Source organism: Trichechus manatus, unplaced genomic scaffold (genome assembly GCF_000243295.1).
Source record: "Trichechus manatus latirostris isolate Lorelei unplaced genomic scaffold, TriManLat1.0 scaffold00080, whole genome shotgun sequence".
Classification (NCBI taxonomy): Eukaryota; Metazoa; Chordata; class Mammalia; order Sirenia; family Trichechidae; genus Trichechus; species Trichechus manatus.
In genome coordinates, this window is record NW_004444016.1 from 2,005,752 (window position 1) to 2,023,235 (window position 17,484).

Genomic DNA, 17,484 nt, shown 5'->3' on the forward strand with positions numbered 1-17,484 from the left:
CACCCGAGACCATCCCCCAGAGGTGCGCACGAAGCCCTGGTCCTCACGCTAGACCATCCCCCAGAGGTGTGCACACAGCCCTGGTCCTCACCACAGATGTCTGCATGTAGCCCTAGTTCTCTTCCCTAGACTGTCCCTGAGGTGTCCAAACAGCCCTGGCTTCTCTGGGCCAAGAAACCCACTCCTCGGGGCAAGTTTCCCAGAGCCCTCTCATCTGTCTTCCAGATGTCACGGGGGCTGGGCGGGCCTTGAGGGCAGGGCCTTCTCTCAATGGACACCACAGGGTTTAGTGTTTGGGAGGAGTCAGGAAGCCATCCTGGAACGAATGGCTGAGCTCTGGGCAAAGGGAGCCAGAGCAGAGTGCTCCTGGGGCAGGCTAGGGTTTCCCGGGCAGTCTGCTGTTGCTGGGGCCATGAGCCTTCCATCCCCAGCAGCCTCGCCTTCCTCTAGAGTAAGGATACTGTATTCATGCAGGATGAGCTGCACCAGCTTCTCTGAGCACTGGGTCAGGGTGACTGTCGAGTTGAAGGAGATGCCACCGCCTTTCTTGGGCTAGAGGCGGAGAAAACATAGCAAAGCTGCTGATGGAAGCGGCAGAGGTCCAGGTACCTCAGCCTCTGGCCAAAGCCATCCCGCCACCCCCACCACCTCTGGCCTACAGGCTGTGGGGCCTACCTTGAAGTAGATGTTGGGCTTGTGCTTGTTGAGGCGGATGCCCACCGACTCCAGTTCCTTCTCTAGCAGCAACCTAGGCAGAGCCCCATAAGAGCCCTTCACAATAGCCCTCAGGGGCCGGCTCCTGCTGTCCTGGGCTTCCCCAGGGTCTCCCCTGCTGACCCAGATGGACATCACCTCCCTCCTCCACTTCATCCCCGGCCACACTCCTTGGGGCCCAGTCTGCCTGCCCATGCTGCCAAGGAGCTCCTGGCCGGGGCTTGAGCCGGTCCAGCACACTCCGCGGCCCCACCCTCAAGGGGCCCTTCTGTTCCAGGGGAAATGCATTGTGGAGAGGATGTTTAGGCTGGACCACATTAAGTTCAGCCTGCGGACAATCCTGCCATCACCCCCATGTGTGAGGGTCTGCCCCCCTGCACCTCCTTGCCCCTACTGACCTCTGCACCTCTCCCTTGGTGGCATCTAGCATCATGATGACAACATCGGCAGTGCGTGCCACAGCAATCACCTGCCGACCGCGGCCTTTCCCTACACAGGTGGAAGGGATGCGATTACACCATGGTGAGGGTCAGAGACGGCTCCCGCCCACCCTGCTCACAGCCCAGGGCACTCCTCCATGACCTCAGACAGAGGTGAGACTTAGAAACCCCCATCTAGCCCATGGTGCCCCAGATGCTTCTCCTTTGCAGACGTGCCATGGTCTCTGTCACATGCCACCTGGGGCTGTGATTTCCTTGGTATTTTTCTTTAATCTACTTCCTGTTTTATTTATGGAGACTTACTTTAGAAGGAAATGCAACATCACCACCCTAAGCAGGATAATAATAACTGGCATTTTTGAGTGCTGTGTGGCAGGCCCGGGGCTAAATGCATCACAAATATTTCTTAATCATCAAAACTTTCCTGTAAGGTAGGTATCACTATGTCTATTTTACAGATAAGAAAAACTGAGGCTTGATCATAAAGCTAGTATGCATGTTTCAGGATTTGAAATTGAGTCTGTTCTTTCTGCGAAATGGTTGATAGGACCCCACTCAAGGCTGCAGAACTGATCACATGAGACAACATAGGAGGTGCTTAGGGGACTGTTACAAAGGCCAGACCCCATTATGATTAGGCAACCAGAGAAGTCAGCATCTTGCCAAGGTCACACAACGAGTTGGGGACCGAGGGAGCACTGCCAGGATCCAGGCGCTGTAGTTTTAAACCAGGATCTACCTCCTTCTGAGAATGAGTGGGTTGGGCCAGGTGACCTCCCTGGGCAGCTGGGCCTACTGCAAGCACAGTGCTCCTCCCTCATGGTGGCCCAAACAGGTCCAGGTCCCTGAGATTCAGTGTGACACACTGGCTGGGACAACACGTTCCTAGGGCCTGTCACCACTCCCCACCCTGACCCCACCCCCACTCAATTAAGTAGGCAGGCCTTGCTTTGCTGAGCTAGTGGGGGCTGGGAGGGTGCAGACAGGGCACTGGACACCAGGGAGGCCTTAGTGTCAGAGAGGCTGGGCTGGAGCCCTGGCTCAGCCACTTCACAGCTCAGGAGGATGTGGAGCAAGCCATTACCTATCTGCCCCCGAGGTGCACCACCCACGTCACAGGGCCCTTGTGGTCTGCATCAGGCCTGGCCCTTGGCAAGTACACGCCAACTGCAAGCTGTTAACCAGCCCTGTGAAGCTGCCAAAGCCTATTTCATAGTCCCTCACCCACTGCAGTCACCTGCCATCAGAGGTCACAGGGGGTTCCCACCTCAGAATTAAAAAATAAAACAGGCAGGACAATAGGACTAGGAGCATAGTCTGAAGGGGTCAGCTAACAAGTGTCCACTGGCACCCACTGGACACAGTGGAGTGAATGCAGTGGAGACAGGAAGTCAAGCCTGTACTATGAACTGTGTGACCTTGGGTGGGTCATTTCACTTCCTGGGCCTTACTTCCTGGAATTAAGGTGGGGTTGTCACACATGCCATGGCTCCCCCACCCCCAGACTGTATAAGCCCTTTAGGAAGTAGAGACTGAGTGGCCTGTAGTGGGGGCCACTCACCCTCGACCAATCAGCCCTTGACAGCCACGCCCAGCTGCAACAAGTGAGGCCAGTGTGTCCAGCACGTCCTAAGCCCGTGGAGGGGGAAGGGGAGGGGCTGCGTGCCGAGCTCTAGCCCTGCCCCCAAGCCTGCCATTCTGTCCACCCCCACCTGTTCCCTTTCCCACCTTGTGCTGCTCCTTCGATGATTCCAGGGAGGTCCAGCAACTGGATATTGGCTCCTTTGTACTAGGACACAGAGTAAAGGGGAAGGTGAGGATGATGCCAGCTGAGGCCCAACCACTGCCACCCTGGGAAAAGCCTGTCTGAACCCATGACACCTGCGATGGCCCCCAGCTCAGAGGCTATGGGATTCTGGCTTCTGGGCAAAGAGTCTGAGTTCAGAGCCTGCCCCCCACCATGGGAACCCCCACTCCTCATACACATGCACACTCGTATGTGACAGCCATGCGCCCTCCCTCTCCTCTTCTGGTAGCTGGCAAACCTCCACTCACTTCAATGACTCCAGGGATACACGTCAGGGTGGTAAATTCATAGGATGCAGCTTCACTGGCTGTGGAGGTCATTAAGCTCAAGAAGGTGGACTAGGAAAGAAAAAGAGGTCATTCCCCTTAGGCGTCTCATTCCAGTCTCCTTGGAGAATCCTTGTGGGGTCAGGTGCCCGCTGGGTGAGGCAGCAGGGAGATCCCCTCCTTACTCTTGGCCTGCAGACTGAGTGGATGTGAAGAGGACAACTGCTCTCACTTGGAAAGTTACCTGGGGCACCTCCCAGAGGGTCCTGCACTGGAGACCCCTTCGCTCCTCAGTGGCCTCAAGGCCCTTCTTGGTGGACACAGAGACCTGGTTTCTAAACGACTTTCCTACATACACCAAGGGCCTTTCTCTCATTCCACACAACCCTCCAGGCCAGCCTGGGCCCAGAGAGCTCAGAGTAGGCAGCAGTCCAGTAGCACTTGAAAAACTGCAGCCCAGACTTGCTGCTTGCCCAGGGAGGTGAGATGTGCGAGGAGGTAAGAACTTCAAGACTGGGACAGAGAGAGACAGCAGGAGGAAGACAGCTAGGGAATGAGGGGCGGGGGAGATGAGAGGGGGCTAGGGTGTGAAAATTTACAACACGATTTACTTGGGGACTGGACCCACGGCTTGGCTGGGAGAGGAGGGGGGGGGATGTGGGCAAGAAACTACATTCCCTGAGCCTCAGTGTCCTCAGTGTCAAATGGGCACTGCTGCCTCTGCGCACAGGCCTGGAACACACGGAGAGCCCAGCGATGTGTGCTAGGCCAGGAGCCACCAGCAGTGCTGGCAGGGCTGGCAAGGAGAAGCCAGCTGATTCCCAGTTAGGCAACTATCCTAGTCAGCAGGCCTGGAACAAGAAGCCGAGACACTGAGCTGTGACTGGGCCGGCACTGCTGGGACACCACCTCCACGGCTAGGGCGGGACGCTTGGCCACATGCCCACAGAGTCTCAGAACCCAGAATGGGGTAGATGAGGAAGCACACCAAGCCCTCCATATGAGCACTCTCAGCTCTAGGGACCACCCAGAAACCTAGAAACAATGAAAAGTCAGTGGGGTCAAAGGACATGGAAAGACACTGGGCCTGTCTTGAAGGCCAGCCTCAGGGACACCAGCCTGGCCTTTGTGGGTGAGGGTCCTGGGCCCCCACGGTCAGAGAGCCCATATTCCCCACAGGGCCCAGACTCCAGGACGCAGCCCGCAGCACCTAGAGTTGGATTTCTCACTTGGAAAAAGAAGTCCTTGGCAGGCTGGCAAGCAAAATCAAAAGAAAAGGCTCAAACTAGCGAGGAATGACACCCAAGAGTCAGAGCCTGTGACAGCTCCTGTCACCTGGTGAGATAGAGGGCACCATACGGTAGTTAAAGGGCAGACATAAGCCTTTGTCCCACCTCCCAGGAGGGACCGTTGTTCAGGGAACAAAGCAGCCGCCACTGATGAGAGTAAGTATTATTTTAAGAATGTCAGCTAATAAACAAGGAAGGAAGACGAGAACTAGGAAGTCATCATTTTATAACCACGAAGAAAATGGATGCGAGCAAGGATGCTCGAGGGTGTCAAGATTGTTAACTGGAGGCCGATGGGCCTGGATTTGGTATGTTACCATGGTAACACCCCACAGGTTACTTTTCAGTTGCAGAGGGAAATGTAACTTTACAGTGGACAATACAGGCTGCTACCTCCTTAATCCAGTCAGTGGTCCCGGAGGTACAACCAGCTGTTTCCTAATGTGATGCAAACTGAGGTGCCCACCTTCTCTTATGCTGCAGCCTGGCTGATACAACCACCTAACTTGCAGCTCACAGAAATTACAACAGACCGAGGAGCAAGCTCAAGGACATCACAGGAGGCACCAGACAACTCGGGGCACAGAGTTCCTGCAGGACAGTGGTCTGATTTCCCAGCAAGTCCGGCTGTGACAAAAGGAACCATTCTAGATTAAAGCAGACTTAAGGGACAAAATCCAGACCCACAAGTGGCCCCAAAATAGAGCCAAGGATGGACAGACCAGCTACAAGTCCTTTTGAGGTTACTGGAGAAATCTGGTCTGGGCATTCATTGATATCAAAGGATTACTGTTCATTTGTTTGCTGTGATGTAACAGTTTATGGTTAAGAAGGAAAATGTCCCTATTCTCTGGAGATACAAGCTTAAATATTTAGGGGTGCCAATGGAATAGAATTGACAGTCCAGAAATAAACCCACACATCTATGGTCAACTGATTTTTGACAAGGGTGCTAAGTCCATTTGATGGGGAAAGAACAGTCTCTTCAATAAATGGTGTTGGGAAAACTGGATTTCCACATGCAGAAAAATGAAACAGTATCCATGGCTCACATCATACACAAAAACAATTTCAAAATGAATTAAGGACCTAAATGTAAAAACTAAAACCATAAAATTCTTAGAAGAAAATGTAGGGGCAATGCTATCAGGCCTAGCTTTCAACAATGGATTATTTAATATAATAAGAAAAGCACAAACAGCAAAAGACAAAATACATAAACGGAACCTCATAAAAATTAAAAACTTTTATTCATCAAAAGACTTTACCAAAAAAGTGAAGACAAGCTACTGAATGGGAGAATATCTTCAGAAACCATATATCTGATAAGAATCTAATAACCAAAATATATGTAAAACTTAGATAATTTAACAACAAAAAGACAACCCAGTCATAAAATAGGCAAAGGACTTGAATAGACATTTCACCAAACAGGACATTCGAATGGCCACCAAACACATGAAAAGATGCTCATCATCATCAGCCATCAGAGAGATACAAATCTAAACCACTTGACATACTATTTCACTCCCATTAGGATGGCTAAGATTAGAAAACAAAAACAGAAAATAACAAATGTTAGTGAGGGTTTGGGAAAATTGGAACCCTTAACCATTGCTGATGGGAATGCAAAATGGTACAGCCATTGTGGAAAATAGTGTGGCAGTTCCACAAAATACTAAAAATAAAACTACTATATGACCCAGCAATTCCACTCCTAGTTATATACCCCAAGCACTTCACTGCAGCACTATTCATAAGAGCCAAAAGGTGGGCTACCTAAATGCCTATCAACAGATGAATGGATAAACAAAATGTGGTACATACATACAATGGAATACTACTCAGCCAGTAGGAGAAACAGAGTCTTGATACATGCCACAGTGTGGATGCAGCTTGAAGACATTATGCTGAGTGAAATAAGTCAATCATAAAGGGACAAATATCATATGACCCCACTTATATAAAAAGACAAGAAAAGGCAAATGTGTAGAGACCAAAGTTTATTAGTGCTTACCAGGGGCGGGAGGAAGTGGGGAGTGGTTGTTAGGTGCCGTGGAGTCGGTTCTGACTCATAGCGACCCCATGTACAACAGAACGAAACACTGCCTGGTCCTGCGCCATCCTCACATGAGGGGAGAGGGGGATGGTTTACGGCTTATGGAGCACTGAGTTTTGGTTAACAGTGACGGAAACATCGCACTGATTAAGGGTAAGTTTGCGCAGCTGCTTATTGTAAGTGCTGTCAATAAGTTGTACACCTATAAAAAGTTGAAATGGAAAAAAAATATTTACGGGTGAAAGTTCTTGATATCTGTAACTTACTCTCAAATAGATCAGCAAACACACACATACACGCACGTACAGAGAAAGAGCAATTATGGCAAAATGTAAATAATGAATCCAGAAGGAAGGCAGATTGTACTTGTTTTTCAACTCTTCTGCGTGTTCAGAAATTTTTATTACACAGAATTGGGAAAACGAGAACGGACCAGAGAGAAAAACTCTGGAAGCCATGTGTGGAGCGAAGAATGTGGGGTATTCTACCCTTGGGGCAGAGGCATGGCCAGACCGGAGGCCTACTTCAGTGCGGCTGTCAGTGACTTCAGAGTGGCTGCAGTAGAAGGCCCAGAAGGGGTGTGAGCACCCCGTCACTAAAAGTATTCAAGCACAGGCCAGGAACTGTATGTTCCTCACATTTAGGGCAGAGCTGCAAGCAGTCAAGTGGATGGACTATAAATGGTATGGAATAATAGCTGCAGGGGTCTCCATGCCCCCCCAAGTCATGACAGCCTCCACTGAGGTGGGGTTCAGCTGGCCAGCCTTTCACTCGCATCCAAGGGAATAAAAAACACATGGCTGCCCTCCTAACAGGCAGGGCTGGGTTCAGCCTCAGAGGAACTGATGGTAAAGGATGGACACAAACCCTGGGTCCGTGAGGAGCACAGCCGCTCAGGCCCAGGACAGTTCAGGCCCATGACAGCCACAATGAGCAAGGTCTTGGTGGTGAGGAAGATGGGGTGGTGTTCGGCACTCTCGCCAGCCCCCAGTCTATACACTCGAAGTCCCTACTTTCTCTTTCCAGGAAGCAACGCTGTCAGGGCCCAGGACCACTCCTCTGGCACCCACTGTGTGTCGCCCATTTCTGTATCCTGAGAAGGAGCACAACCCTTTCTCGGTGCCTTTAGGTGTCATTAACACCACAGTTCTCCATAGGCCACCTGAAACCGCCTGTGCTCGCTATTTTGTTTTCCTCTCCCCGGACCTCTCCGGCTGTCACTGCTGACTGCTCTCTATGTGCCTGTCCCTACCTGACTCCTCCCAATACCTGGATGGCTTCTCACAGCTTGCACTAAGTTGGGAAACCGAGAGAGCCAATTTGGTGAGCATTGTGTATAACCTAGTAGCATCAGAAGCTGTCTAAATTCATGAGGGGGAAGGAAAACCAAGATCAGCCCAAAGCTGGTTCCTAAGAGGTGGACGTCAGACATACCTCCACTCTCCAACTTTTTCACCTTTTCTGACACCAGCTGACCCCCACCCCATGGCACTCTCTACTTCTCTGCTGGGTTCAATAATTCATTGCAATGACCACACAGAACTCACAGACCATACTCATGATTATGTGGCTTATTAGAGAAGTAACAGGCTACTACTTGGGATCAGAATCAACTTGGAAGTAACAGGATACAACTCAGGAGACAGGATTCAGTTCTTCAAGCAGGACAGCTTGCTTCACGTTCTTCTTGGCTGTGCCCGTGGGCAGGCCTTGTCTTGGCAATGTCCACCACCAGACCTTCTCTCCTGGCCTTGCCCACTGCCAGGCTTTCTCTCTCGGCCGTGCCCACCCCTGGGCCTTCTCTTGGGCTTTTGCCTTGCTTGGGCAAGTGTTATTTGGCTTTGTTAACAAGTGCCTGGAGGCAGCCCACTCTGCCAGAAAGTCTCCTGACCAAAGGTGCTCAGCTCTCTTGCTCATGGGTCGGCAAGACCACCACAGCTGTCTTGCACTGGTCTCCTGGTTCATGCCACTCCTACCGCTGCACCCATCTTGCATTATCTCTAGCTATCTTCAGTGCTACGGCTCTCTCTCCTGTGTCTAGGAGATTCTCAGCGCAGGGACCCGGGTCCAAAGGATGCACTCCACTCCAGACTCTTCTTCTTGATGGTAGTGAGGTCCCCCTCAACCTCTATGGGTTTAACCCTTTTATAAACCTATTCCTCTCACTAAGGTCATGAACTAACCAATCCCTTCAGTAGGCCACGGACACCTAATTTGCATACCAATCGACCAATCCCCACAAGGGTTTTATACACCCTGTTTGCATAGCAGACTAACCAATCCCTTTGCAAGATTGGCCCAGCAAATCATCCTGGCAGAACTTACAAACCCAGGGCAAAAAGGCCATACATAAAGAGAAACCGGTTGCACTGCAGTGTATCACACTGGAGTAACTCATCTCCAAGTCAAGGTCTGATGGAGCCCAGGGGCTTAGCCACACCTATGCTGATGTCCAGAGTCTTTTCTTGTTCTCTTAGGATGCACAGGATTAGGGTGTGGGAAACTGGACTTTCAGTCAAGTGGGTAAGATACCTGCCTGTTCAGGGTACTAAGGCACTAAGTCTACCACAACTAGCTCCCAACGTGTTTATAACTTTCATTTATGGCTATTTTTCCATCCTAACTCTACCTGGCTCTGTCTGTGTGAAAGGAGATGACCTCCTGCCTTCCCCACAAGGCCCACACAGAGAACAATGGCCATCACTGACCTTACCCACAGAGGGAAATCCAATTAGTGCCACGCGGGCATCGCCTGACTTCATCACGTCGAAGCCCTCTCCTTTGGACGAGGCCGATTTGGACGGTTCCAGGAGCTGAGCCCGATACTTGGCCAGCTTTGCTTTCAGTAGGCCCAGGTGATACTCGGTGGCTAGACGGCAAAAAGTAAGACAAGGAAGGTAAGTGTTCAGGGTATCCGAGCCCCATGGGTCAGATAAGGCCCCTATGTGAGTAGGTGCTGGCTGGGAACACTAGAATCAGACAGCAATCTGTGTTGAGGAAGCCATACACTCTGCTTAAAGTGCCCCCACTTCTCACTTCCTTTAGAATAAACCCAGGCTCCTTGCGAGACCTCACGGCCCTACACTGGTGGTTCTCAGCTGGGGCAGCACCACTCCCAGGGCTCTCTGCAGACACCAGGGAATGTTTCCCATGTCACTCAGACAATGAAGTTCCCTGCTGGCATTCAGCAGACAGGGGGCAGGGAAGCCAGTGGCCCTACAAGGTCTGAGTCCATCCTGCACAGCCAAGAACCATCCCAAGTCCCACATGACTTTTCATGTCCCCTAAGACACCAACCAGAAAGCTCCTTAGAAGCAGGATGGTGAGACTTTGGCTGGCCTACTTTGGACACGTCATCAGGAAAAGCCAATCACTAGAAAAGGGCGTCAGGGTTGGTGAAGCAGAGGGTCAGAGAAAACCAGGGAAACCCTCAGTGAGATGGACACAGTTGCTGCAACAATGGATTCATACCAATGATTATGAGGATAGCACAGGACCCGGCAATGTTTCGTTCTGTCGTCCATGGGGTTACCATGAGTTGGAGCCAACTCAATGGCAACTAACAATAAGACTCTCACAGAGGCAATGCCTGGTTTCAGATCACCGGAGCCTAGGGCATTTTTTTTTCATATTTTTTTTATTGTACTTTAGATGAAAGTTTACAGAACTGACTAGCTTCTCATTAAAGTTATTACACATATTGTTTTATGACATTGGTTAACAACCCTGTGGGTCAACACTCTCCCTTCTCGACCCTGGGTTCCCTATTACCAGCTTTCCTGTCCCCTCCTGCCTTCTAGTCCTTGCCCCTGGGCTGGTGTGCCCCTTTAGTCTTGTTTTGTTTTATGGGCCTGTCTAATCTTTGGCTAAAGGGTGAACCTCAGGAGTGACTTCATTACTGAGCTAAAAGGGTGTTCGGGGGCCATACTCTCGGGGTTTCTCCAGTCTCTGTCAGGACACTAAGTCTGGTCTTTTTTTGTGAGTTAGAATTTTGTTCTACATTTTTCTCCAGCTCTGTCTAGGACCCTCTATTGTGATTCCTGTCAGAGCAGTCAGTGGTGGCAGCCAGGCAGCATCTAGTTGTACTGGACTCAGTCTAGTGGAGGCTGTGGTAGTCCTGGTCCATTAGTCCTTTAGACTAATCTTTCTAAACATAGGGCATTTTTGGTAGTTTTAATATATGCTGAAATTTCCAGGCGTATGTCAAGGGAAGACTATGTTTTGTTTGAAACTTGACCTAGAGCTGCTTGCTGTTTTGGAAAACCATGCTGCCAACAGTGATGCCTCTTGTAGGGTAGCCAAGTCACGAACACAGGGGGCCTGCATTGGTCTGCACCGTGGCTACTACCTTCACAGTGATTCCACCTGGAGGTGCAAGCATCTGACAGCTTCGTTATCTCCCCCAGTGTGAAATAAAACGATTCCTATTATAAATTATTTTTCTTTTTCTCTTCCTTTGTATTACACTTAGAGCACTATGTTGATTTTTAAAAAACTGTGTATGCACATAAATTATACTATTAATTGAGAATTTCATTTCAGGACAGTAAAGGAGGTGTTACAAAATCTTTGCTATAAAAGGGGGCACTTGTCTGACAAGATTGAGAAGCAGGGCATTATGTGACCCAGCCCCTGGCAACTTCTCCAACCACATCTCCTACCACTCTCCCTTTGTCCACTACATTCCAGTCACAGCCACTTTGCTTTTTCGAAACATGCCGACCTCATTCCTACCTCCGAACCTTTGTACTTGCTGCTCACTCCATTTCAACCTGGCTCCTTCTGGGGAAGTAGTGTCACGCAGAGATTGACAGCCTGTACTCTGCAATCAGCCTGTGTCTGAATCCCATCCTACCATGACTGGTCATTTTACTTTGAAAAAGTTACTTAATCTTCCTGTGCCTCAGTTTCCTAACCCACAAAATATGAATGCTAAGGGCAATATATACTTCATTGGATTTTCGTAAGGATTAAGAGTAATACTTACCACATAGTAAACCAAAAGCCAAACCCATTGCCGTAGACTCATAGTGACAGAGTAGAACAGGACAGAGTAGAACTGCTCCATAGGGTTTCTAAGCAGTGGCTGGTGGATTCAAACTGCTGACCTTTTGGTTAGCAGCCATAGCTTGCCATAGCTCTTAACCACTGCGCCACCAGGGCTCAAGCACATAGTAAGTACCCAATAAAGGCTGGCTATTATTACTACTATTGTTACTTACAGTAACCACTAAGGAGCCCTGGTGGCATAACAGTTAAGCGCTCGGTTGCTAACTGAAAGGTTGGTGGTTCAAACCCACCCAGTGGCTCAGTAGGAGAAAGACCTGGCAATCTATTTCTGTAAAGATTACAGCCTAGAAAACCCTATCAGAAAGTTCTACTCTGTCCTATAGGGTTGCTATGAGTCAAAATCAACTCAACAGCACCTCACAACAACATGAGGGTAGGTAACCACTTAGAAGAAATACAACCAGAAAGCTCCCTAGAAGTGATGGTGAGGCTTTGGCTCGCTTATTTTGGACACATCATCAAGAAACACCCATCTGTAGTAGAAGACATCATGTTTGGTAGAGGGTCAGTGAAAATGAGAGAAACCCTCAGTAAGATGAATTGACACAGTGGCCCCAACAGTGGACTCAAGCATACCAATGATTGTGAAGATGACGTGGGACCAGGCAACATTTCCTCTTGTTATACATAAGGTTGACATGAGTCGGAGCCTACTCGACAGCACGTAACAACAACACAGTAACCACCACAACCCCTGCCTCTCTGTGATCCTATTTTGTCTTCTCGGCACTTATCACTATTTGAAGCTATCTTTTTCTTTATGTGTCTGACTCCAGTAGGGCAGGAAATGGGACTGTCGTAGTTACAGTTGCATCCCCAGTGCACAGGGCGATGTTCAGGAAATGTTTTAGCAAGTGAATATCACGGTCAAGAACGGGCAACAGTCAAGCTCATAGATTCCTCCCTGTCATCCCAGCTTATAAGATTCTGAGCATCTCTGAAGGGAAGGACTAGGTCTTAATCACCTCTACATCGCCCTCCTCGTTCACCACTGCCACCACCTAAGCCAAAGCTGCAGCATGTCTGCCCCTCAGCCCCAACCCAGGCTGCCATACTACTTCCCTTGACCCCTATAGATGACACTCCACACTGCATACGGGAGAAACTTTTAAAACAGACCAGATCTTGTCTCTCCCCTGCTTAAAACCCTACAATGGCTCCCACTGCTTAGAACATAACCCAGAGTCCTCCCCATGGTCTGTGAGGCTCTGTAGGACTGGCCCTCCCCGTGGTCTGTGAGGCTCTGTGGGATTGGCCCTCTCAGTCTCGACTATGTCCTCTCCTCTCCTCACTGCATGGCAGCCACAGACCTTCTGATCTTTGAAAAGCCAAGCTCGTTCCTGCGTCGTGGCCTTTGCACTAGCTTTCCTTCTGCCAGGAACAGTCTTCCCCCAGGTCTCTGCATGGCTGGTTCCTTCTTTTCATTAGGTCTCAGCTTAAATGTCTCCTCTGCATGGTGTTCTTTTCTGATCATTCAACCTAAGCAGGACCACTCACCCGCTCAATACTCTGCTGTATCACCCTGGTTTATCTTCACCACATTTATCACTGTGGAATTATCTTGTGTATTTAGTTAGTAGTTTACAGATTATCCACTGGAAGGCCAGCTCCATGAGGGCTGTTGTGTTCACTGCTTTAACTGCAGTACATAGTAAGGGAGCAGTAAAAATTTACAGAAGAATGATAAAAGAAAATGCTGAGACTCAGTCTCCCAACTCCTCGGCCCTCAGACCTGAAAGGAGCCAAGGGAGGACAGACATCGAGATCAGGCACCTAGTGGTCCCTGCTTCCTACTCCTGTAATGCTGAACCACACAGCAGGAATGGTCAGGCACGGGGCCTCACCCACCCTGGCCTATTGCATCTCCCTCTGTCGGACCTACAGTCCCTCCTGCGATCTACATGGCTCTCCTCCCTGTCCCATGAACACACCATGCTCACCTGACTCCAGTGCCTCTGCCTCAGCAGTGCCCCTCACCTGAAATATCTTCCTTTCAACCAGTTCAAGTTCGGCCTCCTCCTGGAAGGCTTCTTGGGTTTCACCAGCGTTCTCTCCTCATCTCTTCTCTGAGCAACTCCACCCCTTATAATCTGAAGCCAGATTTGGGGCTTCAATATGTGCTCTCTCTGCTGGGGTGTTTACTTTAAATACTGAGTGCTCACCATGCGCCCAGTACTTTGCAAACACTACTTAATTTAACAGTGCTGTGAGCTAAGTTGGGCAAGGGGTTACTATCCCCATTCGCAGATGAGCAAACTGAATCTCAAACAGGTGAAGTGACTGTCCAAGGCTTCATAGCCAGGGTCAACCCCCAGACCTGTCAGACTCCAGCGTCCTGATTCCCTCCACTCCACCTCGCGGGCTCCCAGCTGCTGGGTGCAGCTGCTCCTAGGAGAGGTCTCTTCCGGGACTTTCCGGCACGACGTCCTCAGGCCCAACCACTAAAAGACCCAGGTTCGAACCCCGGCCCTGCCTCTCTGTGGGTTAGGGGCTTGCTCTGTGAGCAGGGATTTCTCTGGTCGGTCTCCGGTCTGGCATTGCGCAGATCTCCCAGGTGCGGTTGCAGTCAGACCGGGGCATGGGACCTGCACCCGCCTGGCCCTGCCATGGGGGCGCTAGGAGGCCTCGGCCCCTCTCTGGCACTTCTTCGCGGCCCCCATTCTGCAGACAGGAAAACTGAGGCGGGCAGAAAAGAAGGCCCCGCAGGGCCAGCCCTCACCCTTGTTCTTCTGCGTCCGAGCGATTTCCTTCTCGATCTCCGAGATCTTCTCCAAAATCCCCATGGCTGCGGTTAAAATGGGCCCGGCGGCGGTAGCTGCACCGGTAATTTCAGCCGGAAGGCGGCGGTGGAGCAGCGCGCGCCAGGAAGCCCACTGAGAAACACCGTCCCCGTGGCCGCCCGGTGCTCTGGAATTCAGAGTCCGGGCGGTGACGTTGAGCGGAGTGCCAGACACTCTCAGTTCCGCCCGATAGCGCGGCCGTCCTGGGGGCCGCTACGATGGGTCGGGGAGAGGTCAGGCCGGGCAGGGGCGGGGTCGTGAGACGCAGGGGCGCAGCATAGAAGTGCTGTTAGCCTATTTTGAGTCCTAAATTGTGGGTCCCCGGGAGCAGCAGTCTTTGGTGGCGAGGAGAAAAGGTTCTGAGTTGAAAGCCTGGTGGCCACGCCTGTCATTTCGTGTAGAGGTTAAAAGCTGGTCCCCATTATCACCGTAACCGAGTGCTGCAATTTAGCATTACTACCAAAAACGAGACCCATTGCTGTCCAGTCGAATTCCGACTCATAGCGACCCTATAGGACAGAAGAGAACGGCCCCATAGGGTTTCCGAGGCTGTAATGTTTACGAAAGCCGACTGCCACATCTTTCTGCCGAGGATTGGCTTGTGGGTTTGAACGGCTGACCTTTCAGTGAGCGAATCGCTTACCCACTGCGCCACCAAAGCTCTTTTCCTCGGTAAAGATTAAAACCAAAAAAACCAAACCCATTGCCGTCAAGTCAATTCCAACTCATAGTCACCCTGTAGGACAGAGTAGAACTGCCCCATAGAGTTTCCAAGGAGCCTCTGGTGGATTCAAATTACCGACCTTTTGGTTAGCAGCCGTAGCACAGAACCACTACGACATCAGAATTTCCGTCGGTAAAGATTACAGCCTTGGAAACACTATGGAGGGCAGTTCTACTCTGTCCTATTGGGTCACTATGAGTCAGAATCGACTCAACGGCAATGGGTTTGGTTTTTGTTTTGGATTATGTAAGAGAATGCCTTAATTCTTAGCAGAATGCAAGCTTAAGTATTTAGGGGCAAAAGGTCAATGATATCTGTATCCTACTGTTAAACGGTTCAAAATCTGCATATATTCGAGAAAGTGTGCTAAAGTAAATGCGACTATACACTAACAATTGTTGAACCTGGGAGGGGGCATGTGGGTTTCATTGAAATATTCTTTTTTTTTTTTTTTTTTAGTGTAACAACATAATTATTGTGAGTAGATATGATTCAAATTGGGTAGCATCACCCGAACATTTCAAGAAGGGGCTTCAATGAGAGAGCAGTGAAAGCAGGTTATGCAGGTCATTGTTATGTTAATTTCTCAAGAGACAGCATCAAAGCACAGGGCAGGTTACAGAGACAGTCAACAAAGACACACCATACATCCCAAAACAACCTCTAGTCAGACCCTGGAGTTCTTGCTTCTTGAAGCTGCCTGCACATAGATAATTTTCCAAGAGAACTCAATGCCTAAGGCCAAACGTCTCTGCTAAGCTGCTTACTAAGCTATTGTTTGACCTGAACGTGACTCCAGGGAACCAGTTCCTTCAAGGTTCAAAAGGACACCTAAGGGCGATGGCATGCAAAGGGTACCCCAATTCCATGAACCCAGAAATCCAGATTCTAAGAGAATCAAAACAATTTTGTCATTTCCTCCTTCTGATCATGATTCTGCTATAGAATATGTGGTCACAGACATTCAATAACTGTAGCTGGGCACCATCTGATTCTCCTGGCATCATGGCAAAGGAGACAGCTGTTAATGGAGTCTAGTTCGTCATTCACCTGGCTCTCCTTTCTTCGGCTGCTCCAGACAAAGAGACCAATTGTTACACGTTGGATGGCCACTTGCAAGCGTTTATGTCCCCAGACACTACATATTGAACTAGGAGATAGAACAGTATTAGACCAATTGACTGAAATGACCCACGAAACGATGGCCCTAGGTCTCTGAATCAAATCCCATGAGGTGTTTGTTTATACATAAGCAGCATCAGTAACTGCTTTTCCTGTGCCTCAGCGGCAGCTACGATCTGCAAACCCTCAGATTTCGTATTAGTGATATAAACAAGCAATGTTCATCTATTAAGGCACAAACTCCCCCTTGGGAGACTGTGATGTTAAGACTGTATGTCAACTTGACTGGGCCATGATTCTCAGTGTTTTAGCAGTTGTATAATGTTGTGATCACTTCCCTGTTGAAATTTGATATGTGATCACCCCCATGATGGAATCTGCTGAGTAGTACCGGCAGGGGTGGGGCCTATGGCAGCTCACCGCCCCCTCAGCTTCATCTCTCTGCCTTCCGCCAGTTGTTTTCTGCCTGCTCGCCTTACCAAACTTTTAGACTTGTTCCAGAGTCAGAAGCTGCCTCTTGTTGTCTCACCTCCGTTCTTGGGACTTGAGCTAGCAGCTTACCTGTTGATCTTAGAATTCATCAATCTTCACAGCCTGTGAGCAAGAGTCCGGTTCCCTGAACTGCCGATCTGGGATCCGGCAGCCCCTGCAGCTACGTGAATCAGGAGAAACCTTGCGGTCTTGTCTGATATCTTGGAATTCATTGACCTTCACAGCCTGTGAGCGGGAGCCCCTCTCCGACTTGCCAACCTTGGGTTCACCAGCTTCTGCGGCTCCAAGAATTGGGAGAGGCCTCTACCCTGATCCGTGGACTTGGGATATTTTAGCCTCTACAATTGCATTAGCTGTTTCCTTGATATAACTCTCTCTATATATACGCTTATACGCTTTATTGGTTTTGCTTCTCTAGAGAACCCAGCCTAAGACAGAGACTAATAGGAAATCTAATGCTATTCTATTTTGTAAAATCACAGCTCGAACTTCAGATACTTCTCTTTATGGTCTCTACAACTTTGCTAAGTTTATCAGCAGAAACTTCCAATTCAAGAGTTACAATATCTAAACCCATTTAAAGTCTGATGATTTCCTTTAATGCAAGAATCAGCTATTTCAGTAACTAATAGCACTGTGCTGACTATTAGCTGGCTATAAAGATTTTTCTCATCTCCTTATTCTTCTTTTAATCTTTTTATTTTTTTATAATTTTTTTATT

General features: G+C 49.6%; 1 protein-coding gene across 2 annotated transcripts in view; it reads right to left on the bottom strand.

Annotated features, from left to right (window-relative positions):
* The window catches only part of DRG2 (developmentally regulated GTP binding protein 2), a 22,275-nt gene extending 7,708 nt beyond the window's left edge, over positions 1–14,567 (bottom strand). Inside the window, exons 1-7 of one of the 2 annotated variants that reach the window (XM_004381005.2) lie at positions 14,365–14,567; positions 9,284–9,444; positions 3,210–3,299; positions 2,883–2,943; positions 1,113–1,203; positions 676–748; positions 462–552 (exon numbers count right to left, since the gene is read on the bottom strand). In XM_004381005.2, the coding sequence (XP_004381062.1) occupies positions 462–552; positions 676–748; positions 1,113–1,203; positions 2,883–2,943; positions 3,210–3,299; positions 9,284–9,444; positions 14,365–14,428 (631 nt within the window). In that variant the 5' untranslated portion in view covers positions 14,429–14,567. The remainder of the gene's footprint in view (positions 1–461; positions 553–675; positions 749–1,112; positions 1,204–2,882; positions 2,944–3,209; positions 3,300–9,283; positions 9,445–14,364) is intronic. The other variant, XM_023735547.1, reaches the window with a different exon arrangement.
* Positions 14,568–17,484: the final 2,917 nt, after the last annotated feature.